General features: G+C 40.3%; 1 protein-coding gene across 2 annotated transcripts in view; it reads left to right on the top strand.

The window, feature by feature from the left end:
* Positions 1-712: 712 nt before the first annotated feature.
* Iyd (Iodotyrosine deiodinase) overlaps positions 713-24,598 on the top strand; it is a 140,672-nt gene continuing 116,786 nt past the window's right edge. The window contains exon 1 of one of the 2 annotated variants that reach the window (XM_067151538.2): positions 713-1,694. In XM_067151538.2, the coding sequence (XP_067007639.1) occupies positions 1,517-1,694 (178 nt within the window). In that variant the 5' untranslated portion in view covers positions 713-1,516. The remainder of the gene's footprint in view (positions 1,695-24,598) is intronic. The other variant, XM_067151537.2, reaches the window with a different exon arrangement.

Genomic DNA, 24,598 nt, shown 5'->3' with positions numbered 1-24,598 from the left:
AAATTCCAACTTTATCTTCATATTTTGATCTTTCCTACTTTTCTTCTTTTTCTTCTGCTTCTGCGAGCTAAACAGTAATCTCTGCCAACTAACTTGTATATCGAAGCAAGAAGGAACAAGACAAAAATTAAAAAATAACCTTTAAGCGCTTAAATAGGTATCTGTTGCAAAATAGGTGCTAACGGTCAAAACAGGCATTTATAAGCACTAGGCCTAACAAATTGGACAACAGCTGTTCTGCGACAGTGAGGAATTACTGCCAGGCACTGTCGGAAGTATACTTTTCTTTTTAAAAAAAAAAAGGATATCGTTACGCTGGCCACGTAAACTCCATTATCTGCAGGCTATCTGGCTAACCAGCAGTATTCTTGACAGGCCTCGTGAACTGTTTCATCACGGATTGTTTTGCTTTAATTGAACAGTGAAGTAGCAATTGCTAAAATTCCATCAACTACGTCGCTTACAATGGTGCTTGGTCGTTAAATTCTTGCATGCCTCGCAGACATCAGGGACACGTCTCTGAATGATATCTGCAGGTTAATACCGCGTTAATCCTTAGACAGCAGGTCTTGCTAACAGTGTCCTACTTGTCAACAACAAGTTGCAAACAGCTGGTGGGGAGTGGGTGCCTGTTGTTAAAGAGCGCGTGGAGGGGGCGTGTGGAAGACGAGACGGCGAGGTGGGGGGCTGGTTGGAGCAGTTCCAGCAGGCCCCCCCTGTCAGTCGTACCCAGTGTACAGCGCAAGCAGTGCTGGAACTCGCGTCATCAGAGTATCCTGTCTCTGATTCTCTGATCGACCGCTATCGTCATACACGCGCGCGCGTGAGAGAGAGAGAACAATCAACATCAACAGTTGTAGATCAAGAAGTGACAAAGACGGCATCTTATTTAACAGGACACTCTTAAGTGAAAGATTTTATAACATTCTTTCTTGGAATCAGTTTCCAGAACTTTAAGCATGTCAATTAGCAAGGAGTGAACGATATCATGAGGTGAATGAATTTACATAAAAGTCAGGAAGAACAGTAACAGATAGCGCGAACTACCTCTTCTCACGCTGAAAGTAGTTGTAATATTTATAAGTTGCAGTTCTATACCAAAGAACCGCTTATGTTAAGATTCTGCGCATAAAGAGAGGACTTTGTTGACGAAGTAGAGCAAAGCGTGTTTGAAACACTACCTCTGACGGAAGAGAAAGTTTATTCACTTGACGCGCCTCCTACAGCTGTTTATGTTGTTGGGTAGAGATCACGTGGTTCATTATACGCATGTGCTCTGTGATGTGCTATGTTGTGCTAAGTTTCTCAGTTAGAACAGAAAGTGCCACAAGAAACCGCATGTACGTAGCTTGGGCGATCTACAACGAGAACAGCTTTCTCCGCGAATGTTAAGTAACACAATTAGCACGTACATGCTGGTGTGAGAACACGTCCAGTGAGACTGTAACAAACACAGGGTTCGTTTTGAGTGCGTGTGTGCTGTGTGACAACAGAAGATAATATCAATCCTTACATCATGCTGCCCTACATGCCCTTCTTCGCCCAGTACTGGCCCTTCATTGTAACAGGTCTCGTCTGCTACATAGCCGCCAGGTTCTTGTACCAAACTACAGTGGCCTATGAAAGGGCCGGTCAAGGAGACCAAGGTAGCGAGAAGCGAGCCCGCAAAGGTGGATATCGAACCCCGGACCAAGGTACGTACAGCAAATTTGGAGCACATTGTGTTAGCATACGTGAAGAGCATAAGCAATAAGCCTCCCCCACCACCACCACCACTCTACTATAAAATGAAATGTCCCACAATGCCCTGCCTGTCGAAAGAGGTTACTAAAGAGTAGGAAGTGTGTAGCAGAGGGCTAGGTAAAGGGTTGTTTTCCAAAATGTGTTTTACTTTCGGAACGCCAAACAAATGAGTAATTTTATATTTCAGCTTTCTTTCTTTCTTTCTTTCTTTCTTTCTTTCTTTCTTTCTTTCTTTCTTTTTTACAATGTAATTTACGTCGCATGGACACAGATAGGTCGTATGGCCATGGCGGGAGAGGGAAGGGCTAGGAGTTGGAAGGAAGCAGCCGTGGCCTTAATTAAGGTACAGCCGCAGCATTAGCCTGATGTGAAAATGGGGAAACGACGAAAAGCCATCTTCAGGGCTGCATACAATGGGGCTCGAACACACTATCTCCCGAATTGCATTAAAACTTCATTCCATATCAACGGCCCTCATATTTCAAGGTTACTGCTTAATTGGTTATTATTATTATTATTATTATTATTATTATTATTATTATTATTATTATTATTATTATTATTATTATTATTATTATTATCGGCTGCTGTATCACTAAGTTACAATGAATGGTCTCCCGTCCAGTAGGGCTCCACTTTATTGCCTGGTTGGTCTGGAACGATATCACAGTAGCTGGGTAGAGTACTTACTGCCTAGTCTCAAAGGGATTCTACTGTGTGTAATAATAACTAGTAAGTACTGGCTAAGTCGAATCAGAACATGCCGAGGGTCAACTTTACGTTCTCTCTGACAGTTCATGATAAGCGAGTTATCAAAGATTTTTAAGTCAACAAACATTTATCTCAAACACAGAATAAGCTGCACTATTCCGCATATTGAAAATATAGTTGTCTGTTTCTTTCTCTGTCACGCTTTCAAAGACAACCAATGTTTTTAATAAGTACAATTGACATCGTCAGAGTTTGTCATTCCCGTCAGAACATAAAGAGGGGTGTCTGTCAGTAGCCCATGCTTATTTCATTCACTGAGAGAATCTGAAATGCATTAAATCTCGCCAGACATAGGATTTTTGAGCGGCACAGTTGGTTAGGCTCTCGCTTCCTATGTTTGAGGTTAAGGAAAGAATTCTTGCCTAATCACTTTCTCAGAGCTGCTTGAGGTGACAAGGAGTGCACTCGGCGTTGCTAATTTCTGAAACTTTGGTGCACATTTTATTTTTATTTCTTTTCTATACACATTCTTTTCGGACACGATATAAATAAATGAAGTTTATCACTTACAGGCCCTGGACGTGAAAAGTAATCAAAAATTCACATTTTGAATTTTCTTTGGAACAGAACAAGCTTTTCAAAATCAAAAAATAAACACGTGCATGTTTCTGCAACAAAGAAAGTATTATAAATTTGGCATTAAAATAACTCATTTCCAGTAAAAAATTCATACTCTATCGTGTCTTAATATGGCAGTACCACAGCCACTCTCTCTCTCAGCTGTCAGCTAACATTACATTTTTTAGATACACTTACTTCTCTTGGGATCCAGAAGATAATAACGGTATTGGCTTTATGTCCTATGAAACGCCGAGGTGCCGGAATTTAGTCCCGCGGGAGTTCATTTACGTGCCAGTAAATCTACCGACACGAGGCTGACTGTATTTGAACACCTTCAAATACTACCGGACTGAACCAGGATCGAACCTGCCAACTCGTGGTAGAAGGCAAGCGCTCTACCGTCTGAGCTACTCAGCCCGCCAAGTTAATTAGTTGATATTAAGGATGGTTTCTTTTATTGTTACAATTTTATTTGCGTCGTAGCGACACAGATAGGTCTTATAGTGACGATGGGATAGGAAAGGACTAGGAGTGGGAAGCAAGCGACCGTGGCCTTGATTATGGCGCAGTCCCCAGCATTTTTCTGGTGTGAAAATGGGAAACCATGGAAAACCATCTTCAGGGCTGCCGACAGTGGGGATCGAACCCGCTATTTCCCGAATGCAAGTTGACAGCTACGTGACTGAAACCGCGCAGCCACTCGCTCGGTAGCATCTATGTATTTTGCGCTAGTTGATGTTAAGAGGTGTAGAGGATGGTTGCCTAGTTGTACTTCCTCTTCAAACAAGTATCTTTCCATGGTTTCCCATTTTCACACCACGCAAATGCTGGGGCTGTACCTTAATTAATACCACGGCCGCTTCCTTCCCATTCCTAGGTCTTTCCTGTCCCATCGTCGCCATAAGACCTATCTGTATCGGTGCGACGTAAAGCAACTAGCAACAAAAAAAAATCACCACCACCACCACTGTTAAGGGGTGAGCAATGTTTAGTAGTCTTCGAACAAATAAATCCTTATATATGAACCTATAAAGTGGACCTTGAAAGATATACTTAAAATACAGGGTTCCCGGCCAATTACCTCTACGTGTGCATAGTACAAGAGACCCATTTTGGCAGATTCACTGGCACGTGAAAGAATCATTTTCCCTGTAATATTCATACTCTGTGGTGTCTGAAGCCCGAGAGCAATTGGAGGAACATAAAACATATAACATTGTATTTGTTTATAAATTGACTCTATAAGTCAAAGAAAGAATATTTGAATACATTTCCTAGTGTGCGTCATCTCACCGAATAAGAACGGGCCTCGGAAGATTTGGCTATATAATGAAGAAAAAGAGGTTTTAAAATAGTGCTTCTTGTGACTGCGATGCAGAAGAACAGGTACTTGCGTTTGAAAATAGGTTAGAAACTCATCACAAAGAAACCCCAAATGCTCTGGACGAGTTGTCTAAACTGGTCATTAATATCTACTTTGCACATTTGTTTTGTGTGCTTAGTGTGCTAAGGTATGGGTGGTGCTGGATAATGACATTTGTTATGAAAGGTGTTGATACATTAGCACTTTCTGGCCCAGTGCCGAAAGCAACGGCAAACGAACTCGTTCCTCACCTTGCCTAATACGCCTGATTTTGGCGCTGCCATCGGTTTTTACAGTTTACCTATAACCGCATAACCTTTGGTCGTGCTATATGAGGATCCAACCAGTCTATGGGCGTATGACCTAACAGACATCGAATATAATATACTTTTATTTGTAAATCATACGATAACAATAATAATAATAATAATAATAATAATAATAATAATAATAATAATAATAATAATAATAATAATAATAATAATAATAATAATAATAATAATAATGTGTGCTGTCGTGAACCAGGTGGGTTTTTTAAATAATAATAATAATAATAATAATAATGTGTGCTGTCGTGAACCAGGTGGTTTTTTTTAAGTTGCTTTACGTCACACTGGCACATATACTTCTTATGGCGACGATGGGACAGTAAAGGGCTAGGAGTGGGAAGGAAGCGGCGTGGCCTTAATTAAGGTACAGTGCCTGGTATGAAAATGGGAAACCATGGAAAACCATCTTCAGGGCTGCCGACAGTGGAGTTCGAACCCATTATTTTATGAATACTGGATACTGGCCGCACTTAAGCGACTTCAGATACCGAGCTCGGTCGTGAACCAATTATTTGTACAATATAAGAGAAAATTAACTGATTACCTGATTCTAGTAATCTTGTTGTTTAGTATGTCTCTTCATTACTTAGATTTCTAGCGGGGGCTCTTGTATGAATTCAACAAGATTTCAACCTACTTTCGGGCTAATGATTCGAAAGAGCACACACATATACTGTACTAGATTCTTAAATCAGTCCACTATAAAGTTCACTGTACGAATGACGGATAAGTGAGTAATGTTTGTACCTCTCAAAGAATGGCATCCTAAAATAGAATAACTTAAAATTGTTTAAATAATATTTCTTTCTAATTGTGCACTAAAAATACAGAATTTCTTGACGTCTTATTAATGAGATAGCACACCGTCTCTAACTACTTTATTCTTAAGTGATTCATTCGTTGTCAAATAAAACACACAGACAGGAAGACATTTTTCAATGCTCCATTCTTTTATCCTACTTTCTAAGAACTACCGTAGATTTATTAAATGCTTTCTCTCTCTCTCTCTCTCTCTCTCTCCCTCTCTCTCTCTCTCTCTCTCTCTCTCTCTCTCTCTCTCTCTCTCTCTCTCTCTCTACCTGCTAAATTCTTTGTCTTAACTTTCGAACTGACGCTTTCGATATCTATATATACAGTATTTGCTATTTGTTTTACGTCGCACCGACACAGACAGGTATTATGGCTACGATGGGATAGGAAAGGGATAGGAGTGGGAAGGAAGCCACAGCGGCCTTAATTAAGGTACAGCCCCAGCATTTGCCTGGTGTGAAAATGGGAAACCACGGAAAACCATCTTCAGGGCTGCCGACAGTGGGATTCGAACCCACTATCTTCCTGATGCAAGCTACGCGCCCCTAACAGCACGGTCAACTCGCCCGGTGCTTTCGACAATGATGATGTTATTGATGATGATGATGATGATGATGATGATGATGATGATGGTGGTGGTGGTGGTTTTACGTCCCACTAACTACTTTTACGGTTGTTAGAGACACCAATGTGCCGGAATTTTGACTCGCAGGAGTTCTTTTAAATGCCGCTAAAACTATCGAAGTTTCTGAGCACCTTAAACAACCATCAGACTGAATCGGAATCGAACCCGTTTGCTTCAGCTCAGAAGGCCAATGCTCTACAATCTGAGCTATATAACCTGGCCACTTTCGATATTATTTAGAACTCCTCTGTCAACTTTTCCTTATTTTCACTTATGTCACAGCTGCCAATTGTTGGCAGAGCACATATAAATTTTCTTATTTCAACTATAACAGAGCACATATCAATTGTCTTGTTTCAGCTATAATAATGTAGCTCTTGAACGGCTGTTCTAATGCCAACAAAAATTGGTACACTTAACGTACTGTGCACGTACATTCACATTTTCGACTTTATAATTTTTCCAATCTGCCGATTACATGCAATAAATGCAGTAACTTTAACAGTATTTCGTTACCCGTGGCTCTGCTCGCGTGGATTTCGTAGTTTGATAGAAGTATTCGTTCCTGGGCGCTGCACTAAAACATTATCTCAAAATCCCTAAAGTACAAAAACTCGCCGAAAAACTGAGTTTCATTTAACCTAGTAAATCTTTGTAAACCACGTTTGTGGAAATGTCTTTTGGGGCTAAGATGATCAAGCTACCAAGCTCTGGAACATGTGACATAGAATTGTGCATATGAGAAACAGTTTTCTCTCAAGGCGAAAAAAAATGTGCTTCTATATTTTTAAAGGAGATTCCAAATACCTATTTGTACGTCTGTAACATCTTCAGTTTTTGAGATATAAGTATCCCCATAAAAGAATTCAACCCCTCCTTTAGTCGTCCATTCCCACCCCCACCTAAGTAGATTTTCGAAAACAAAAAAATACGTGCTTCTACATTTTTAAAGGAGATTCCAAATACCAATGTTCACGTCTGTAACATATTCAGTTTCTGAGATATAAGTATCCTCATAGAAATAATTCAACTATATTTGTCAAGTCTTTTCACCCCCATTAAGTGACTTTTTTGAAAACAAAAAATACATGTTCCTTTTTTTTAAAGGAGATTCCAAATACAATTTTTTACATATTTAAACTGTTCAGTTTTTGAGATATAGATATACTCATTTTAAAAATTCACCCCCCCCCCTCTTTTTTCACCCCCTTAGCGACGGAATATCCAAGAATCCTTCCTTAGCGAGCAACTACACTGTAATATAAATGTTTCCCCAAAACTTCATTCCTGTAGGTCCAATAGTTTTGGATCGGCGATGATGAGTCTGTCAGTCAGTCAGTCAGTCAGTCAGTCAGGACATAAGTTCCTGTCTGTCTGTCTGTCTGTCTGTCTGTCTGTCTGTCTGTCTGTCTGTCTGTCTGTCTGTCTGTCTGTCTGTCTGTCTGTCTGTCTGTCTGTCTGTCTGTCTCAAACCTGGTACGAAATCTACTTCTTATAAACGTGACTTTGTGAATGACAGTATTATTATAACTGAAAATTATATAGTATTCACGTGCTACGTTCAAAGTGTTATAAATATCTCCAACCGCCCAACCAATTTCAAATAAATATTATGTGATAGACATATCGTTCACGAACATCCATTTAGTCGTTTTATTTCTTTTAAATTTCATACTATGACGTAATTGTCTTCTTTCCCTACTCAAGAGTACGAAAAATGGCACCTTTCCGTACTGTAATTAATTTCCGCGATGTTTTGTAAGGTATCGTCTCCGATTGGTTGAATTCCGCTGCACAGTAACGTAAACACGGATTATCAGAGATATTATGAATCAGCGAATACAGAACTTGAACTTGTTGAATTGTTTCTCCACCTGATTGCAGCACTATCGTTACGTATCCATCTATACCAAAAATATCGTCTCTGCATTCCCAGCTCAAGTAATCTGCCGCCATCACCGCGTTGACTAATGCACAGGTTAATCCATTTCCGACAGATAAATATCGTATGTCGTCACTGCACCTGCGAAAACTGCTATGTGATAATATTTTGGAGAAATACTGACCCGCAGCACATACTTTATGAAGAGCGAGAATTCCTCGATAATATGCGCACAGTCTTGAACCTTAGATGACAGAACCTTTTTTTTTTTTTTTTTTTTTTTTTTTTGCTAGTTGCTTTACGTCGCACCGACACAGATAGGTCTTATGGCGACGATGGGTCAGGAAAGGGCTAGGAGTGGGAAGGAAGCGGCCGTGGCCTTAATTAAGGTACAGCCCCGGCATTTGCCTGGTGTGAAAATGGGAAACCACGGAAAACCATTTTCAGGGCTGCCGACAGTGGGATTCGAACCTACTATCTCCCGAATACTGGATACTGGCCGCACTTAAGCGACTGCAGCTATCGAGCTCGGTGACAGAACCTTACCGGCCAAAGTTCTAAGCTACAATGTTTCACATAGTGGTTTTTGGCAGGCGCAACGACGATATTCAGTATATAATATAGGCCTACCTTAATTAATCCAGGATAGGAGGACCATGTTTACTGCTTTGGTAGCTTAGTGGACTGCTCATTGCTTCAAATAACATTAATTGTGATGTTTTATTACCACATAACTGCATGTACACACCTCTTTCATAGCAACACACACACACACACACACACACACACACACACACACACACACACACACACACACACACACACACACACACACACACACACAGACACACAACAAAGTAACTGCATAAGACAAGCACGGATGATATACGTGGCAATGTATCAACATTTTTATAATTAAGTACGGTATTTAATTTAAAATAAATACATTCTCCATAGTATGAAATAAAATATTTTACAGAATAGCCATTAAAGGGATATGTTTACATTACTCGTTTCTAAAATCCGTCTTCCGTGGTCGTTGCGTGAATAAATATTTTCAGTTCCTTACTCGTTAACCATTAACATGCATGTGTTCTCTCCAAATTGCCTCACGTGACAAATCACATGTGGCACTAAGATTTCGTCAACGTACCGTCCAATTGTTAAGGATCCATTGCCATAATCAGGATATCGGTTTTCGTGTCAAGATTTATGCCTGCCCATACCATAACAGATCTACCTTCATAAGCAACGGTAGATTGTATAACTGAAGGATGAAATCACTTCCCTCGTCTTCTACAGACTCTCAGAGGAACATTGTCAGTGTCTCAGCTACCATTGCAGATTATCTCTAGTAAACTGGAGTCTCCTGATAGGATATCGTCTGTCCAGCTGGGCCTCTCAAAGCCTGTTTCTGTCTGTCTGGTCACTAACTCGTACTCCAGAAACCTACTACAGGTTCACCTGTAGTACTCGTGCTGTAACTTGGCGGTGTCGGAGAGCTTGTAGACGAACAAAACGATCCTGCTCTGGGGTTATTCTCCCTTGGAGATCGGTGTCAGGGCGCCTAGCAATACTTCATGTCTCCTGATAACGTTTGCACAGATACCGAACTATATTCTGAGCAATCCCTGGCATTCAGACAATGTATCTCTGCGACTATTACTGCTATTACTAAATGAGTTCATTCCTCTCATGAAGGGGGAGGTGGGCCTCTTAGACGGCAACGCCATGTCTCAGGCCAGAAAAGGAGATGTGCGGTGATGGCGGCCGTGGTCTATACTAGGGACTGTCGCTGCTTTCGTCTTAATGCAGGGGAATGGAAAACCACGGAAAATCATACTCAGGACGGCCGACGGTGAGGACCAGGCCCTCTCCGTCTCTCGAATACAGAGGCGTAGAGCCACGGTAGAGCCGTGGCCACCTCTCCTGTGTTCGGTTGGCCGGTCGGAGTGCGGAAGTGCCGGACTATGGACCAGCCGTGGTCAGCTGTGAGCCGAGAACCACTATGCATCCGCCGATATCTGCAAGTAGCTTTCTTAAAGCAGTGTAAACGCCATGAGGCTTCATTCAAACCTGCTTCCCTCGTTGCCTACCCCAGTCCGCACGATAATCCATGACTGTTAAACACTGCACATTCGCACACACACTTTGAATTAAATCAGTTGTGCCTTTTCAACTGACACAGACACCTCCCAAACATCCTGATGACAGTGGAGCCCTCTGTTATGTAAACAAGACAAGTTGTTGCCGTAATAATCCAGTCTCCCTCCTACTATGCATTCTACAACGCAGTTAAGAACATTTAAATACATGATCAAATTTCTTTTTTGACCAGTGTATTTTTCACCTTTTATCATGTGCGTTCTTTTCGCTGGTGGTTTAACGTCGCGCTGATGCATTGAAGGTTTTCAGTGACGCAATGATGAGAAGGAAGTGGCCGTGGCCTTAATTAAGGTACAGCCCCAGCATTAGCCTGGTGTGAAAATGGGAAACCACGGAATACATGTTTTTCGATACAGCTAATACAAAGGAAAAAGTAATATTTCTTGAGTTGGTCCTCTTAATATTGCTACACTACTGCATACTAATCAAATAATATCTAGCCTAGTAGCCTACACAATCCGGCTCTCTTGGAACTTTAACTAATGTCGGGAAATTCTGGTTAGCCGTTTTCTTTTGATGCCACCACAAATAAGCAAACAGACAAACAAAAATTAAACTGAGCCTATTTCCGACCTTTGTGCACTTAATCAGAGATTTAAACAAAGTATGAGGCAAAAACTTAAAGTGCACAGACAAAAATTTTATTTTATTTATACAGTATAGATGAAATAGTGTCAGTTCATTGAGGATATTTGTACGTTGAAATAAACTAACAATAATTATGTTATTTGCTTTATGTCCCACTAATTACTCTTATGGTTTTCGGAGACGCCGAGGTGCCAGAATTTAGTCCCACTGGAGTTCTTTTACGTGCCATTTAATCTACCGACATGAGACTGACAAATTTGAACACCTTCAAATACCACCGTACTGAGCCAGGATCGAACCTGACAAATTGGGGTCAGAAGGCCAGTGCCTCGACTGTCTGCGCTACAGCCTGGCGGAATTAAAGTACATCACACACAAATAATACCCCAAAACACGAACATTCTAAATGAACAGACACAATTCATGTCATACGACCTCAAAACTGCCCTTCTAGCCGGTTTATTTATTTATTTATTTATTTATTTATTTATTTATTTATTTATTTATTTATTTATTTATTTATTTATTTATTTATTTATTTATTTATTTATTTATTTATTTATTTCGGTATCCCAAGCATTTGCCTGGTGTGAAAATGGGAAGCCAATTCAGGGCTGCCGACAGTGGGTTCGAGTCCAACATCTCCTAAATACAAGCTCGCAGCTCCTGATGCATACCGCGTAGCCAACTTGCTCGGTCCCTAATATCTAGAACAGGCACATGACATGAAGTATCCCTGTCAAAAGAGTCAACTGCTGAAGACGGCCGAACATATTTGGTCTAAAGAGCTCCAACAAAATAATTTGTTTACCATAAACACTACAGTAAAATTGTTACCTATCATTGTTAATTCTCGTCATCACTAAGAAATGGATATCAGGACTTTGATTTCACTTCTCGAAAGACCCTCATACATGTTTGGTGTGTTACTTGAGCTGAACTAACAAGCCGCTCTACTTATCAGCCCTCGTTCCTCGTGTCATATTTCACTCTCTCACAGCACTGCTGCGCTAGAACTAGCGAGCGCGTTTCGAGATAACGACCAACAGTCCTTCAGTCTGTGTTATTTTCGCCTCTTCTCTTGTTCCGAAAATAGGAGATAACTACAGTGGACTCATTTCCTCAAAATTATGCACGTCCTTGATATCTAGCGTGCTCCATGTTTCAGTGGCTGTTATCTTCACTGGATTCTTCAGAAAATCTGGACAGATGGATCACTAGCAATTTGAAGTTTCTTAGAATAATTCACATCATCGTAATACTTGAAGCGGGTTGAGGACGGTTGAGGTGCTAGCCCTCTGATCCTAACTTGGCAGGTTCGATCCTGGCTCAGTCTGCTGGTATTTGAAGGTGCTCAAATACGTCAGCCTCGTGTCGGTAGATTTACTGGCACGTAAAAGAACTCCTGCGGGACTAAATTCCGACACCTCGGCGTCTCCGAAAACCGTAAAAGTAGTTAGTGGAAGGTAAAGCCAATAACATTATTATTAGTAACACTTGAAAGTGAATTATATTTACCCACCTTCGTACCCTAGTTCCACGATAGGACATGGAATTACCGAGCGAGTTGGCTGTGCGGTTTGGTTCATATAGCTGTGAGCTTGCGTTCAGGAGATAGCAGCATCCCTGAAGCTGATTTTCTGTGGTTTCCCATTTTCACACCAGGGTGTACTTAAATTAAAGGCCACGATCGATTCCTTCCCAAACCTGTCCCATCGCCACCATAAGAGCTCTCTGTGCCGGTGCGACATAAAACAGATAGCCAAAAAGGAAAAAAAAAAAAACACGATACGATAAACAGAACTTGGAATATGAATAATTTTGGAGATGGAAGTTGAATTCTTGTGCTGGTAATCGATATTCTGATTGTGATGTCGGGTGGTCTAGCCAATCAAATCCATGAAAATGCTGAAAATGCCTTTTCTTTTAGAATATAGGCTTATATCCCATTCTTAGTACAAATAGAGCTTTGCACACTACTAGAGATCCTAGGCTATTAGACAGATAATGCACATAAATGTCCATGGTTCCTGAACAAGGAAATTGGTGGTAGTTTTTCATAACAAATAGATAATCAGATCTTTGTACTATTAATATAAGGAAGAAGAGAAGAATGAAAAATGATTTCGACATCTCAAAGAATAAAGGTATAAGCAAAAAAAAATGCATTAAGGTAATGAGTAGGATGATGATGATGATGATGATGATGATGATGATGATGATGATGATGATGGAGTTGATTAATAAATCATAGAAATTGCCTTTTTCATCTCCCGAAGACGTGTAAATATTGGAGTTTTAATATAGACGATTGAAAATTTGTGATATGTACTTCAAAATGTTGCCATGAAAGGGTCATACGTTTAAGAGTCTCTGGGAGGATTGATGGAACAAACAAGACTTTTGAAATCGTCGTTCGTCAATTAACCGTAACATTCCAGTCTATTGATACTGTATTCTGACAAGAATACTGACATCATTGTATGCACCTACGTCGCGTTCAGTTAACATTTGTCTGTATCTGTAACAGCGTCACGGGAAAGTGGATGGGTGGATTTTAATGAAACTTGGTATTTCAGTTTAGAATAAGGTTGAGTAGGATCTTAGCTGTAAGATGTTCAAACCATTTCAGCAGTTGCGGGTGCTTCAGAAGGGGACTTCAGCATAAAACTCTATGCATGCTATTGGAGAATTTTTATTCTATACCTTTTTCCGATACAGTGAAAAATAAGGGAATCAGTGACAGCCATGTTAAAGTAAGTCTAAGATCCGGGAACTAACTATATGGCCTGTAAAGAGAGTTGCTATGGATATCGTTTCGGAAACGCTTTAAAGGCTTTGTACAACTATCAGTATGTTTTTATATTAACCAGATACTTGGCTTTCTTTTATACTATAGCTCATTCCATACATACATACATACATACATACATACATACATACATACATACATACATACATACATACATACATACATACATACATACATACATTATCATTATAGACCATTATGCCTTTCAGCGTTCAGTCTGCAAGCCTCTGTGAATTTACTAAACGTCGCCACAATCCTCTATTTACAACTAGTGCTGTGGCCTCATTTAGTTCTATACCTCTTATCTTGAAATCGTTAGAAACTGAGTCTAACCATCGCCGTCTCGGTCTCCCTCTACTCCTCTTACCCTCCATGACAGAATCCATTAATCTTCTAGGTAACCTATCCTCCTCCATTCGTCTCACATGACCCCCCCCCCTCACCGAAGCCGGTTTATGCGTACAGCTTCATCCATCGAGTTAATTCCCAACTTTATCTCCTCATTCCGAGTCCCCTCCTGCCATTGTTCCCACCTGTTTGTACCAGCAATCATTCTCGCTACTTTCATGTCTGTTACTTCTGACTTATGAAGAAGATATCCTGAGTCAACCCAGCTTTCGCTCCGTTAAGAAAATAATATTGCCCTTATGGACCACCCCCTTCTTAGACACCCATAATTCCTCGTGATTAAGGACTATTATAATGTACTTTATATTGTACTATGAAAGAAAGGAAATGGATGAGGCCTGTTTTTGCCCGTGAGTTATTAAAATAATTACTTAACATTCTCTATTTAAATACATTCGCAGGGAGGAATCACAATGCCGGTAACAGCCATCGATTTGTTGCCTTCCTTCATTTTCCTTCTGAGTTGCTCTGGTACATGTAACGCGTAATTCGTTACGCTGTGAATCGCCGGCAGCTTATCACTGTTGAAGAGAGGTCATCTATTTGCGTATGTGGTATGTTTCTCTAATATTCTTGTACTGCACAGCAGTTGTTACTCAAGATTTTGATGCTGTGATGTGCAGCGATACATCACGGCATGACTTGTACTGATATAGAAATTCGCTATGATGTTCACCTGTGCTTGATTTTGTTATTTAGCTTTTGTTTCTTAATCGCATTTTGTTTTTGCTACATTTTTACCACTTTTTCCCAAGCGCATTTTATTGTTACTATTCTTTTTGCGGGACGATATGACGGCACGGTAGTACTCGGCGTTGCCTGGGCAAATTTATTAAATGCAATTACAACTGCACCCCACCCCGAGCCTATAAAAAAATTATTTGTTGTCTATTTTCTCCCAGTTTGTCTTGAACTTCAATACTGAGGTTTTGTATGTGCAGTATCCATGTCGATGTAAAATCCTAAATAAGCCCTCCCCCGCCTTACAACCACTGTAACCTAGATTTAAAAAATTAATTTGCAACGTATTTTCTTTCTTCTTTTATTTTGAACTTAAGTACTGAACCCCTGAACTTACCATTCCATCGTTGGTCGGCCACGGCTGCTACAGTAGAACAATTTAGAACTCTTAAATCTTGGGTCGTTGCGGGAATAAATTCGGTCACGATCTTAACCAAACGATGGGGTTCAGAAGAGAGCCTAACTACTTGAAATGAGGAGCAAAAATGTGCTTACTAACTTTTATTAAATTGAAAGAGCACGATAACATCATTAATTTAATATGCATTCTTGCAAAATCAAAAAAATATAAATTATCGATTTTTGAATGTTCCAAACACAGTCACATTACATAACGTCAATTTGTTTCTTGCAATGTCGAAGAGTTGCTTCGGAGAAGCTAATATGTTAGTGGACAGCGAAACTGAAAAACTGAAAAAGGGAAGACCTGAAAACCGGGCACCTATTATTCCAAACGAGAACTGAGAGTTAATCCACACGATCCGTGGAAAATCTGACTTTCAACAAGTAGAACGCCTGATTTTCTCTCAATTAAGGTTATCCACCAGTCGAATACCCTTAACGGATACGGAACACCCGCCGAATGGACCCTTAATCGAACCAAACTGACTATCAGTTGCTTTGGATAGGTTGCGAAATATTATGTGAAAGCATGGTGTTCACTACAAGTTAACAGCATCATTCACAATTGAAATAAAATCCCACCATGTATTTGTCATTCATGACACCCTTAAGTGATAAGGTAATCCCGATGCTAAATGTGCATCACCCCAAACAGCTGTTCGGAAGGAACCAACAACAACAGGATCCGAGAGGATCTTACGTTATGTCGTTCTAAAGGAACAAAACTGCGAAATGCAGGAAACAATTACTAATCATGCATTTAGAAGAAATGCCAAACACTGAAGTTAATTAAAAAGTGGAAAGTCACTTGAAAAATATTATTATTGAACCGATTTTCAGGTTAGAAATGGGTTTGTTATGCTTAATAAAATTACCAGTCCACACTAAAATTTACTACAACTTTAAGGAATTCTTTCCCTTGAAAAACAATGCTACCAGTACAGATCTCTCTATTTACTGTCTGTCCCAACACACTACTCGTAAAGTGATTACTTGCTTACTTTAACTATGAATAAAAATGAATGTACGACAAGATTGAAAATATATATGTTACTGGCTGACGAATCGAAACCGCATTCGCAACTCAAGTCTCACACTAATACACTGAGTGTCAATATGCACACTATCAAACGAGAACGGACGTCAAAACGAGAAAACAATAAAGTCCGTAAAAATAAATTAACATCTCGAAGTCATTAAAGCTTAACACGCACGAAGAATCACAGTAAAAATATTTAATCTATATCGAGCCGATATCCAACACTTGGACAACCCTCACTCGTCAACAGCTGTCCCGTTATCTCAATGGAGAGCTACGCATTGACCCTCTTCATAAATCATATCGTACTGTAGATGCTACCTTCATCCAGGCCGCTTCAACAAAAAAAACAAAAGAAACATCTAAACTAAGACTTGAGTGTGTACAACTACCATCCCAGACCTATCGTCGGTCTCACTTGAAATCTGTACATCCTAACACTAATCATTATGTACATGATGCCTTCCAAATTCTATCGTCGGGCGTGACCCAGGACGTCTCATCATCAGTGACTCCAAGAATAACATCTGACGTCCTAATCCTATCGTCGGGCGTCAAAGTGGGTCGTACTACGCCTCCCTTAACATATCAGGCGAACAGCAATTTCAAACACCTCCGACATTTAATACTAAATCTGGTCAGACAAAATACGCACGACGGAACCACGTCTCTTACTATCAAATGAATGCAAGTCGAAAAACACAGTAAGTCTCTACCATTACAATACGTGAACTCAAAAATAAATATACGTGACGAACGATTCTCCACCTCGAACACAATCTCAGCCTGTGCACTGAAGTGTTAGGGAAGCAAATGAAAATTCCCAACACACGTTTACCATTTAGTGGATGCCTTCAAAATAATAATCATCACTACCGCATTCGAAACTCTCCAATCGCCTATCATCAATTCCAACCATTTTTATCAATGACCTATCCAGTGAACAAATTCAATACAACACCAACCGTGTGTCCAAAGTGCTCTTTCATCCTTGAGGTCGCTCATTATCTTATTATCCATACGGGCTTTACGTAACAAAAATTACTGGATGTTTACTACCAAGACTTTAACATTTTACTAGAGTCGTTTTCACTTGGGATCTTTCTATAAATTTACGATGCTTCACACCATAGTCGTCTCAAATTCGGATTGATTGCGGAAACAATACAGCCTGCTTCAACACAGCCTGTTTCCTAAATACTTCCTCTTCAAAAATATAGCTTGTCTCAAACTCCTTCTCCTCGCTTTATTCCAGCGGTATCACTTCATCCATCTCTCTCATCTCCACATACATATAAATTCGTCGCTCTCAATCCCTTTTCCTTCAAGACCCTTTTTCATACTTCGATCCCCTGGTGAACACGACAACCATTATTAAACACATCTCTTACTTTACTATTATTACGACTTTCGAACCTCGAGAGTCCAAGAGCACCCAGCGACTTTTCGTATCATTGATATACACGATGTCTCAAAATTTTCCTTCCCATTACTAAATGTGACTCTATCAAATTTCACCGAAATCATCTAAATATGCCTGCGATCCTTGTAAAAATATACTGGTTAAATGCACTTTAACATAGAAAAATTTCCTTATCCCGCGGTAGATATTATTATTATTATTATCGACCAACATTTCTGAATTCAACTGACATCTGAGATTAAGATATTCATCACGACTAATTTACACTTATAACGTTCCAAAAATCCACGCTTTGGATGATATCTCATCGAACATTCAACACAAAATTTTAAGCGTCGCATTTTACCGTTCTTGACATGAACTTTACACACTGAAATTTTCACACGCTGACCAAAAAATTACAACATCTTTCGCCTGATAATTACGAATATCAACCCGACAATCATCTGGAAAAGTTTGTTGGGACAGAACAATAACTAACTAACTACAACATAATATAAAATAGACAGACCTGCACAATGGTGACATTCCCAGCATTCTGGTTACATCATCACCAGCTGACCTCGGGCTTAGCCGCTCATTTTCACAGATAACATTTTCATTTCCAAAATATCACTCATACAAACACTACCCTTCACACACACGATATTAAAATTACCATATAACTCAGGCACTTTCTCTGTAATTTGCACCACGAACTTCCCTCGTTCTGCAGTCGACTACAACTGTCTGATGCGTTCCCAGAGTGGTTTCTCTCCGTTACTTCAATAAAACAGGTGTTCAGCAGATAAAGGGAGCAGAACTACTCTGAATAGCTTCCCACAAACCCTCTTCACTTTCAAGCGTACATGAGATGATATAAATAAAACTTGCTGCGTATATTTCAACCAGCCTATACCTTCCTAGTTCGTCGGCAAACGTTCGGAACTTTTCCAATCACTTTCTCTTCTTAACCAAGTATATGGACCTTAGCCACGGACATGTATTTAATTATTTGTCGGTCAATCTGGCGCGAATTTCCAATGACGACGGGCACAAGCTCCCGCGGCTTCAAGTTCCAGATCGACACTGAAAAATCTACGGTGGGGGGTTTCTTTTATAATCTCAGGAGGGACGCTATCCCCTCTATGAGGCTTGATTGTGTAATCTGCCAATTTTGCGTCTAATAGACCGATTTTGATGAGACTTGTCCCAGAACTCCGGACAGGCTTGCACTTATTTTAGATGTTAATTTTATAATTTTTCTACACTCACAACCGGGGAAATAAATTATTTCTGCCCGTGCGTTTCGCGCTTTCTTCCTCCCCTGACCTTGGCACGTGTAGCTGGTTCGCTGATCTCACGCTAACATGTACTTAGGCTTAACTGCATTTAAGTTTTTCCCTGGTGTCTCTGTCTTCACGGAGGGTGTACGAATAATTTTGCTTATTTATTTCTTTCTTTACTATATTGCCAAAATCCCTCGTTGTGCAGAATTCCATGAATTTAAAGAATTGTCGGGCACTCGAGTCCCACCGAGGTGTCCCGGCAATTCACGAGCTTGCCGTGAGTGAGAACCTTCCCACGCGACATCGGGGCTCTTAGGAGCGCAACATGGCTGCCTTCAAACATAAAAGTAATTTCTTAATACCAAATAAATATTGGAGAAAAAAAATATTTTTCTCACCGTAGAATTATGGGTTCAGTACTGGGTTTCACCAATATATGTTCCGCTGTTGAGCAGAGCCGTTCGATATGGCAACGTTGTTGTCATAAGAGCAATACTGTTTTCTTAACCTGGAATAACCTATAGAAAGAAGAGACCAAATCAAAATCAGCAATTAAAACTGCAAAGGGCCACAAAGAACAAGGAAGCAAGTACGGCACGACAAGCCGCTGACAGGGAGAAGCATGCAAACATACGTGCCTCAGAATCTGTGGAACAATATGAGAGTGGACAAAAACGTAATCAAACACATGCTGTGTAATTGACCCGTCAACGACGGGCACTACAGCTAGTATACTACACAATATTGTCTTTCCCATTTTCATAGACTTCAGAGTCCGACTCGTTGGCTGAATGGTCAGCGTACTGACCTTCGGTCCAGAGGGTCCCGGGTTCGATTCCCGACAGGGTCGTGGATTTTAACCTTCACTGATTAATTCCAATGGCTCGGGGGCTGGGTGCTTGTGCTGTCCCCAGCACCCCTGCAACTTACACACCACACATAACACTATCCTCCACCACAATAACACGCAGTTACCTACACTACCGGTCAAAAGTTTACGATCACCTATGCACAAAACTAGATACTTTATTTCAATGTAGAAACACATCGTAAAAACTAAATAGACAACAAAATATATTTTTTCTCTCTCTATCATTAAGCAGAATACAATATGGTTTATATTTTAGCCTCTTCAAAGTATCCACCCTTTGCCCTCTGAACAGCTGTACAAACTCTTGCCATTCTGGAAATAAGATTTTGTAGTGTTTGTGTAGATATTGCAGTCCAACAGCTCTGTAAATTATTCCATAGCTCTTCAACATTAGTTCACCTCAGTTTCCGGACCTCTCTGTCAAGTTCATCCCATAACAGTTCAATGGGATTTAAGTCTGGTAACTGACTTGGCCGAATCATATTTTTCAGTTCCCCACATTTCTCTTTTCTATTGACATACCTTCTACACAATTTAGAAGAATGTTTGGGGTCATTGTCCTGCTGCAGAACAAACCCACGACCAATAAGCCTCTTGCCAGATGGAACTGCATTGTTGATCGGTATCCTGTGATATCCTTCCTTCTTTAATGGAACATTAATTCGCACTAGACCACCGACTTTATCACCCGCAAAACATCCCCACACCATAACCGACCCTCCCACCATGTTTCACCGTAGGTGTCACACACTGACTTTTCATACGTTCTCCACGAAGTCGACGAACAAATATTCGACGAGGGCTCCCAAATACTTCAAACTTTGATTCATCCGTGAATAACACCTTGGACCATTGCTACACGCTCCATTTTTTATGTTGCTGTGCCCATTGCATTCTTTTCACCTAATTTTGTGTCCGTAATCAAGGATTTTTGGCCGCTATGCACCCCTTTAAACCTCGTTCACGAAGACGGCGTTGCACTGTTGAGACCGTGTCGTCTCAAAACTCACGAGTCCCAAAATTCACGAATTCCAGGAAGAGGATTAGTAAGAACAGGTTTCTCTACCTGGGCCAGTCTCAAAACTCACGAGCAAGGCGAGTTCTTGTTTGAATGGATAAATGTCCACCTTATTAGTGATGGGATAATGGAATACTTTTAATAATCGAAAAACTTCCATCCAATTATTTAAATAATCGAGCGAATAATCAATTTAAATAATCGAATGAGTTTCAAATGTCATTCAGTTATTCCGCGCAGAATAAACGGATGCATCGTGAATAATATTTTTTGGTTAAAGTGTGTTGGGTAGATGATCTATTGAAATAAGCGAATAGATGAACTCTTACGAAAAATAGAAATACGCTTTTTTTTTTTTTTTTTTTTTTCAAGTGAATCTCCAAGTATTGAAACTAAATGAGTGAATTAACTGTCTTGATCTTAAATATCTCTAAATGAAATTCCTTATTCAAGTAATTGCCGTCTTCTGGCCGCATAATGGAACTAAGTCGCAGTATTATCAACTGGCCGTTTCTTTTAACTTGCAGCGGGCAATACTGTATACCTACTTTAATTTTGTGTCGTCCGGCTGCATGCATAAATGGTTAGCATGCTGGCCTTTGGTCCATGGGGTCAAGGGGTTCCCGGGTTCGGTTTCTGGTCGGGTCATTTTAACTTTCATTAGTCAATTCCTATGGCTCGGGGACTGGGTGTTCGTGTCGCCTTCAGCGTTAGACTTTATTTTAGGTAGGGCCTCATCCTCACAGACGTGCAGGTCGCCTGTACGGCGTCAACTCTAAAGACCTGCACCAGACCTCCCGGTGAAAGGTAAAAATAATATCAGCTTTAAGACAACAGCAAAATATTTTAATAATAATAATAATAATAATAATAATAATAATAATAATAATAATAATAATACACATCGGTCTCTTTAATTCATCAGCCATTATTCTTCCCCTGTGGGTCGGAATGGCAGAATAACTTCCACAGTATCCCCTGCCTGTCGTAGGGGAAGCGTGTGTCACCGCGCACCCAGCCCTCCTGCGGTCATCGCAAGCATCTGCTGTCCGGAGTCGTGAATTTTGAGACTCATTAGAATGTTTACTTTAGCAACCAGTTTGTAGTCGTGAGTTTTGATACTATTTGTAACTAATTTTAGCCCGTGAGTTTTGAAACTCGTGAGTTTTGAGACATAACCGTTGAGACAGAGATTGGAGCAGCTCGCATATTATTGACTTCCTCGCGAATTTCAGGTGCCGTACGAGTCCTCTGACGTTTACTCTGTACACATATGAACTGATCTTCCCTGTATGGTGTTACACGGGGTCTTCCAGATCGCGAAACACTTGCATTGGCACCGGTTTGCTTGAGCCGCTGCAATGTATACATCACTGTAGATTGGGCTACGACAACTTTTGTTGCTATTGTCCTACTAGAATACCCTTCGTGATGCAGAGCTACAATTACACACGTTTTTCAGTTCCAATCTCCTGCTTCCGTCCCATTTGGAGGTAATATGGTATGCACCTGATCAGATACACAAACACACTGCTAGCTGCACACAGTATACTGAAAATTGATGTGAACTGCTTGCTACACAGACAGCTGAAGAAATGAGGCCTATTCGAGTGGACACGTCTTGGGTAAAGACACGTCAGTGTTGTTGTGGTTACTCATCTTTCGTCTTTACATGTTTATGCTTGTTTTATTATCAGAACAGGGCTATGATAGATTATTTAAAACTACATCTCTGTTTTAACCACAAATCCATAGTTGTGATAGGTGATCGAAAACTTTTGACCGGTAGTGTACACATGGCATATGCCGCCCACCCTCATCGGAGGGCTGCACCCGGCTAGAAATAGCCACACGAAATTATTATTAATATTATTATGATTATTTATTATTATTATTTATTATAGACTTCAGATTAAGTGCACAGATAAGGTTCAATAATTTGTCTTTAATATTGCTTTTTTTTTCACGTAAAATGTTTTATATCACTTTATTCATTTTCTCTGAAGTTCTCGCCTGTTTAACGCGTTTTCTTCAACTGAGATAATTTAAATCATGCATTACTACCTTCTCGTTTTCATCTCATTTTACAAACAATTTGTGTTAACTGTTTACACAACTCCACCGCCATACATTGTTAGCTAACACTTCGTGAAATCTGAAAGTATAATTGCTTATCACAATAAAATCACTTCGCTGACTAAGGAAACCTCAATCCATAATTCAGAGACTCATTGCAAGTGTTCCACTAGACACACGTAGACTGACAGGCTGACAAAATTAAAGCTGGAGGTAGCAAATAAGCGTACCTGGCTCTCGTAGCCGGACTGACTTGATTTGTTTAATTAGAAATCATGCAATTGAGGCGATGTGCGACTTTATCGGTACTGGCGGTAATGGGACTGACAAATGAGTTGGAGTGCAACGTTCTAGAGCAGCGCACTCCTGTCCCATTACGAAATATACATATTACCCACTTTCAAAAGTAATATATATAAGAGATTTTCAGTGTTGTCACTCCTTCTGGAGATAAAAATATTACATTTCTTATGAATCAACTTACGTAACAACAACAACAACAACAATAATAATAATAATTTATGGCGACGATGGGAAAGGAAAGGGACAGGAGTGGGAAGGAAGCGGCCGTGGTCTTATTGAAGGTACAGCCCACCATTGATCTGGTGTGAAAATGGGAAAGCACAGAAAACCATCTTTAGGTCTGCACCCAGTGGGGTTCGAACTCACTATCTTCCGAACGCAAGCTCACAGCTGGGCGCTCCTAACCGCACGGCCAACTCGCTCGGTACAATGATGATGATGATGATGATAATAATGAGAAGAAGATGATGATGAAGAAGAAGAAGAAGAAGAAGATACAGGTTTCTACTGTTCGTAACCTCGGCTGTCAGAGGCAGAGAGTGGTTAGCTCTATGACCGGCCGCCTTTGGCTCCAGGAATTAACCCATTATTCATTTTCGGTGCAAGCTGAGTGAACCTTAGGACCATATGCACATCCAGAAGCGGAAATCTCATTTCTTAAAGTTTTCAACTTCCTCACGGGGAATCGAACCCACGTCTTTCCAAGTGAAACAAGCACGCCTTTCGCGTGGCTACTGTAACCCTGGGACAGTGCTTGCAAGGCAGACCCTCCGATGAGAGTGGGCGGTTTCTGTCATGTATGAGAAAGTGAGTGTTGTGTTGTGTGCTGTGTTCGAGTTGCAGGAATGTTGGAGACATCACAACTGAATACCTCGACCCGACTGGGCGTTGAGGCCCGAACCTCGAGGCCCGAAGACCAAGACGCTGACTAGTCAGCCACGAAGGCGTAATAATAAAATTAATAATAATAATAATAATAATAATAATAATAATAATAATAATAATAATAATAATAACGCCATACATTTTTAAAGTCCTTTCAGCCGCTCTCTACTCTGTCGACAACGGAGTCCCGGAAACTTGTCCTGGAAAGGATATTTGCTAATGTGTTCGTAAATCTGTACAGACAGGTCTCTTGTATCGAATCACTCAAAAGTGTCAACCGATGGTGCCAAGGTTCTATCTCGCAACCCTGAACAGAGAAAGCGAATGTATAATAAATTACGCTACGCAAAAGGTTGGCAATGAAAGACTGCTTAAGCTTCAGAGACCAAATACCACTGTGGACAGGAAAGAAGAAAGGGAAAAATCAAAAATAAATAAATGGAACCAAACCAGACTGAACTATGACCCCGTGTTTGCAACACACACCTCACAAATTGTGAGCATTTGAGTAAGA

Source organism: Anabrus simplex, chromosome 7, assembly GCF_040414725.1.
Source record: "Anabrus simplex isolate iqAnaSimp1 chromosome 7, ASM4041472v1, whole genome shotgun sequence".
Taxonomy (NCBI): domain Eukaryota; kingdom Metazoa; phylum Arthropoda; class Insecta; order Orthoptera; family Tettigoniidae; genus Anabrus; species Anabrus simplex.
The sequence above is the reverse complement of the archived record's forward strand: the minus strand, read 5'-3'. Positions and strand labels throughout refer to the sequence as shown.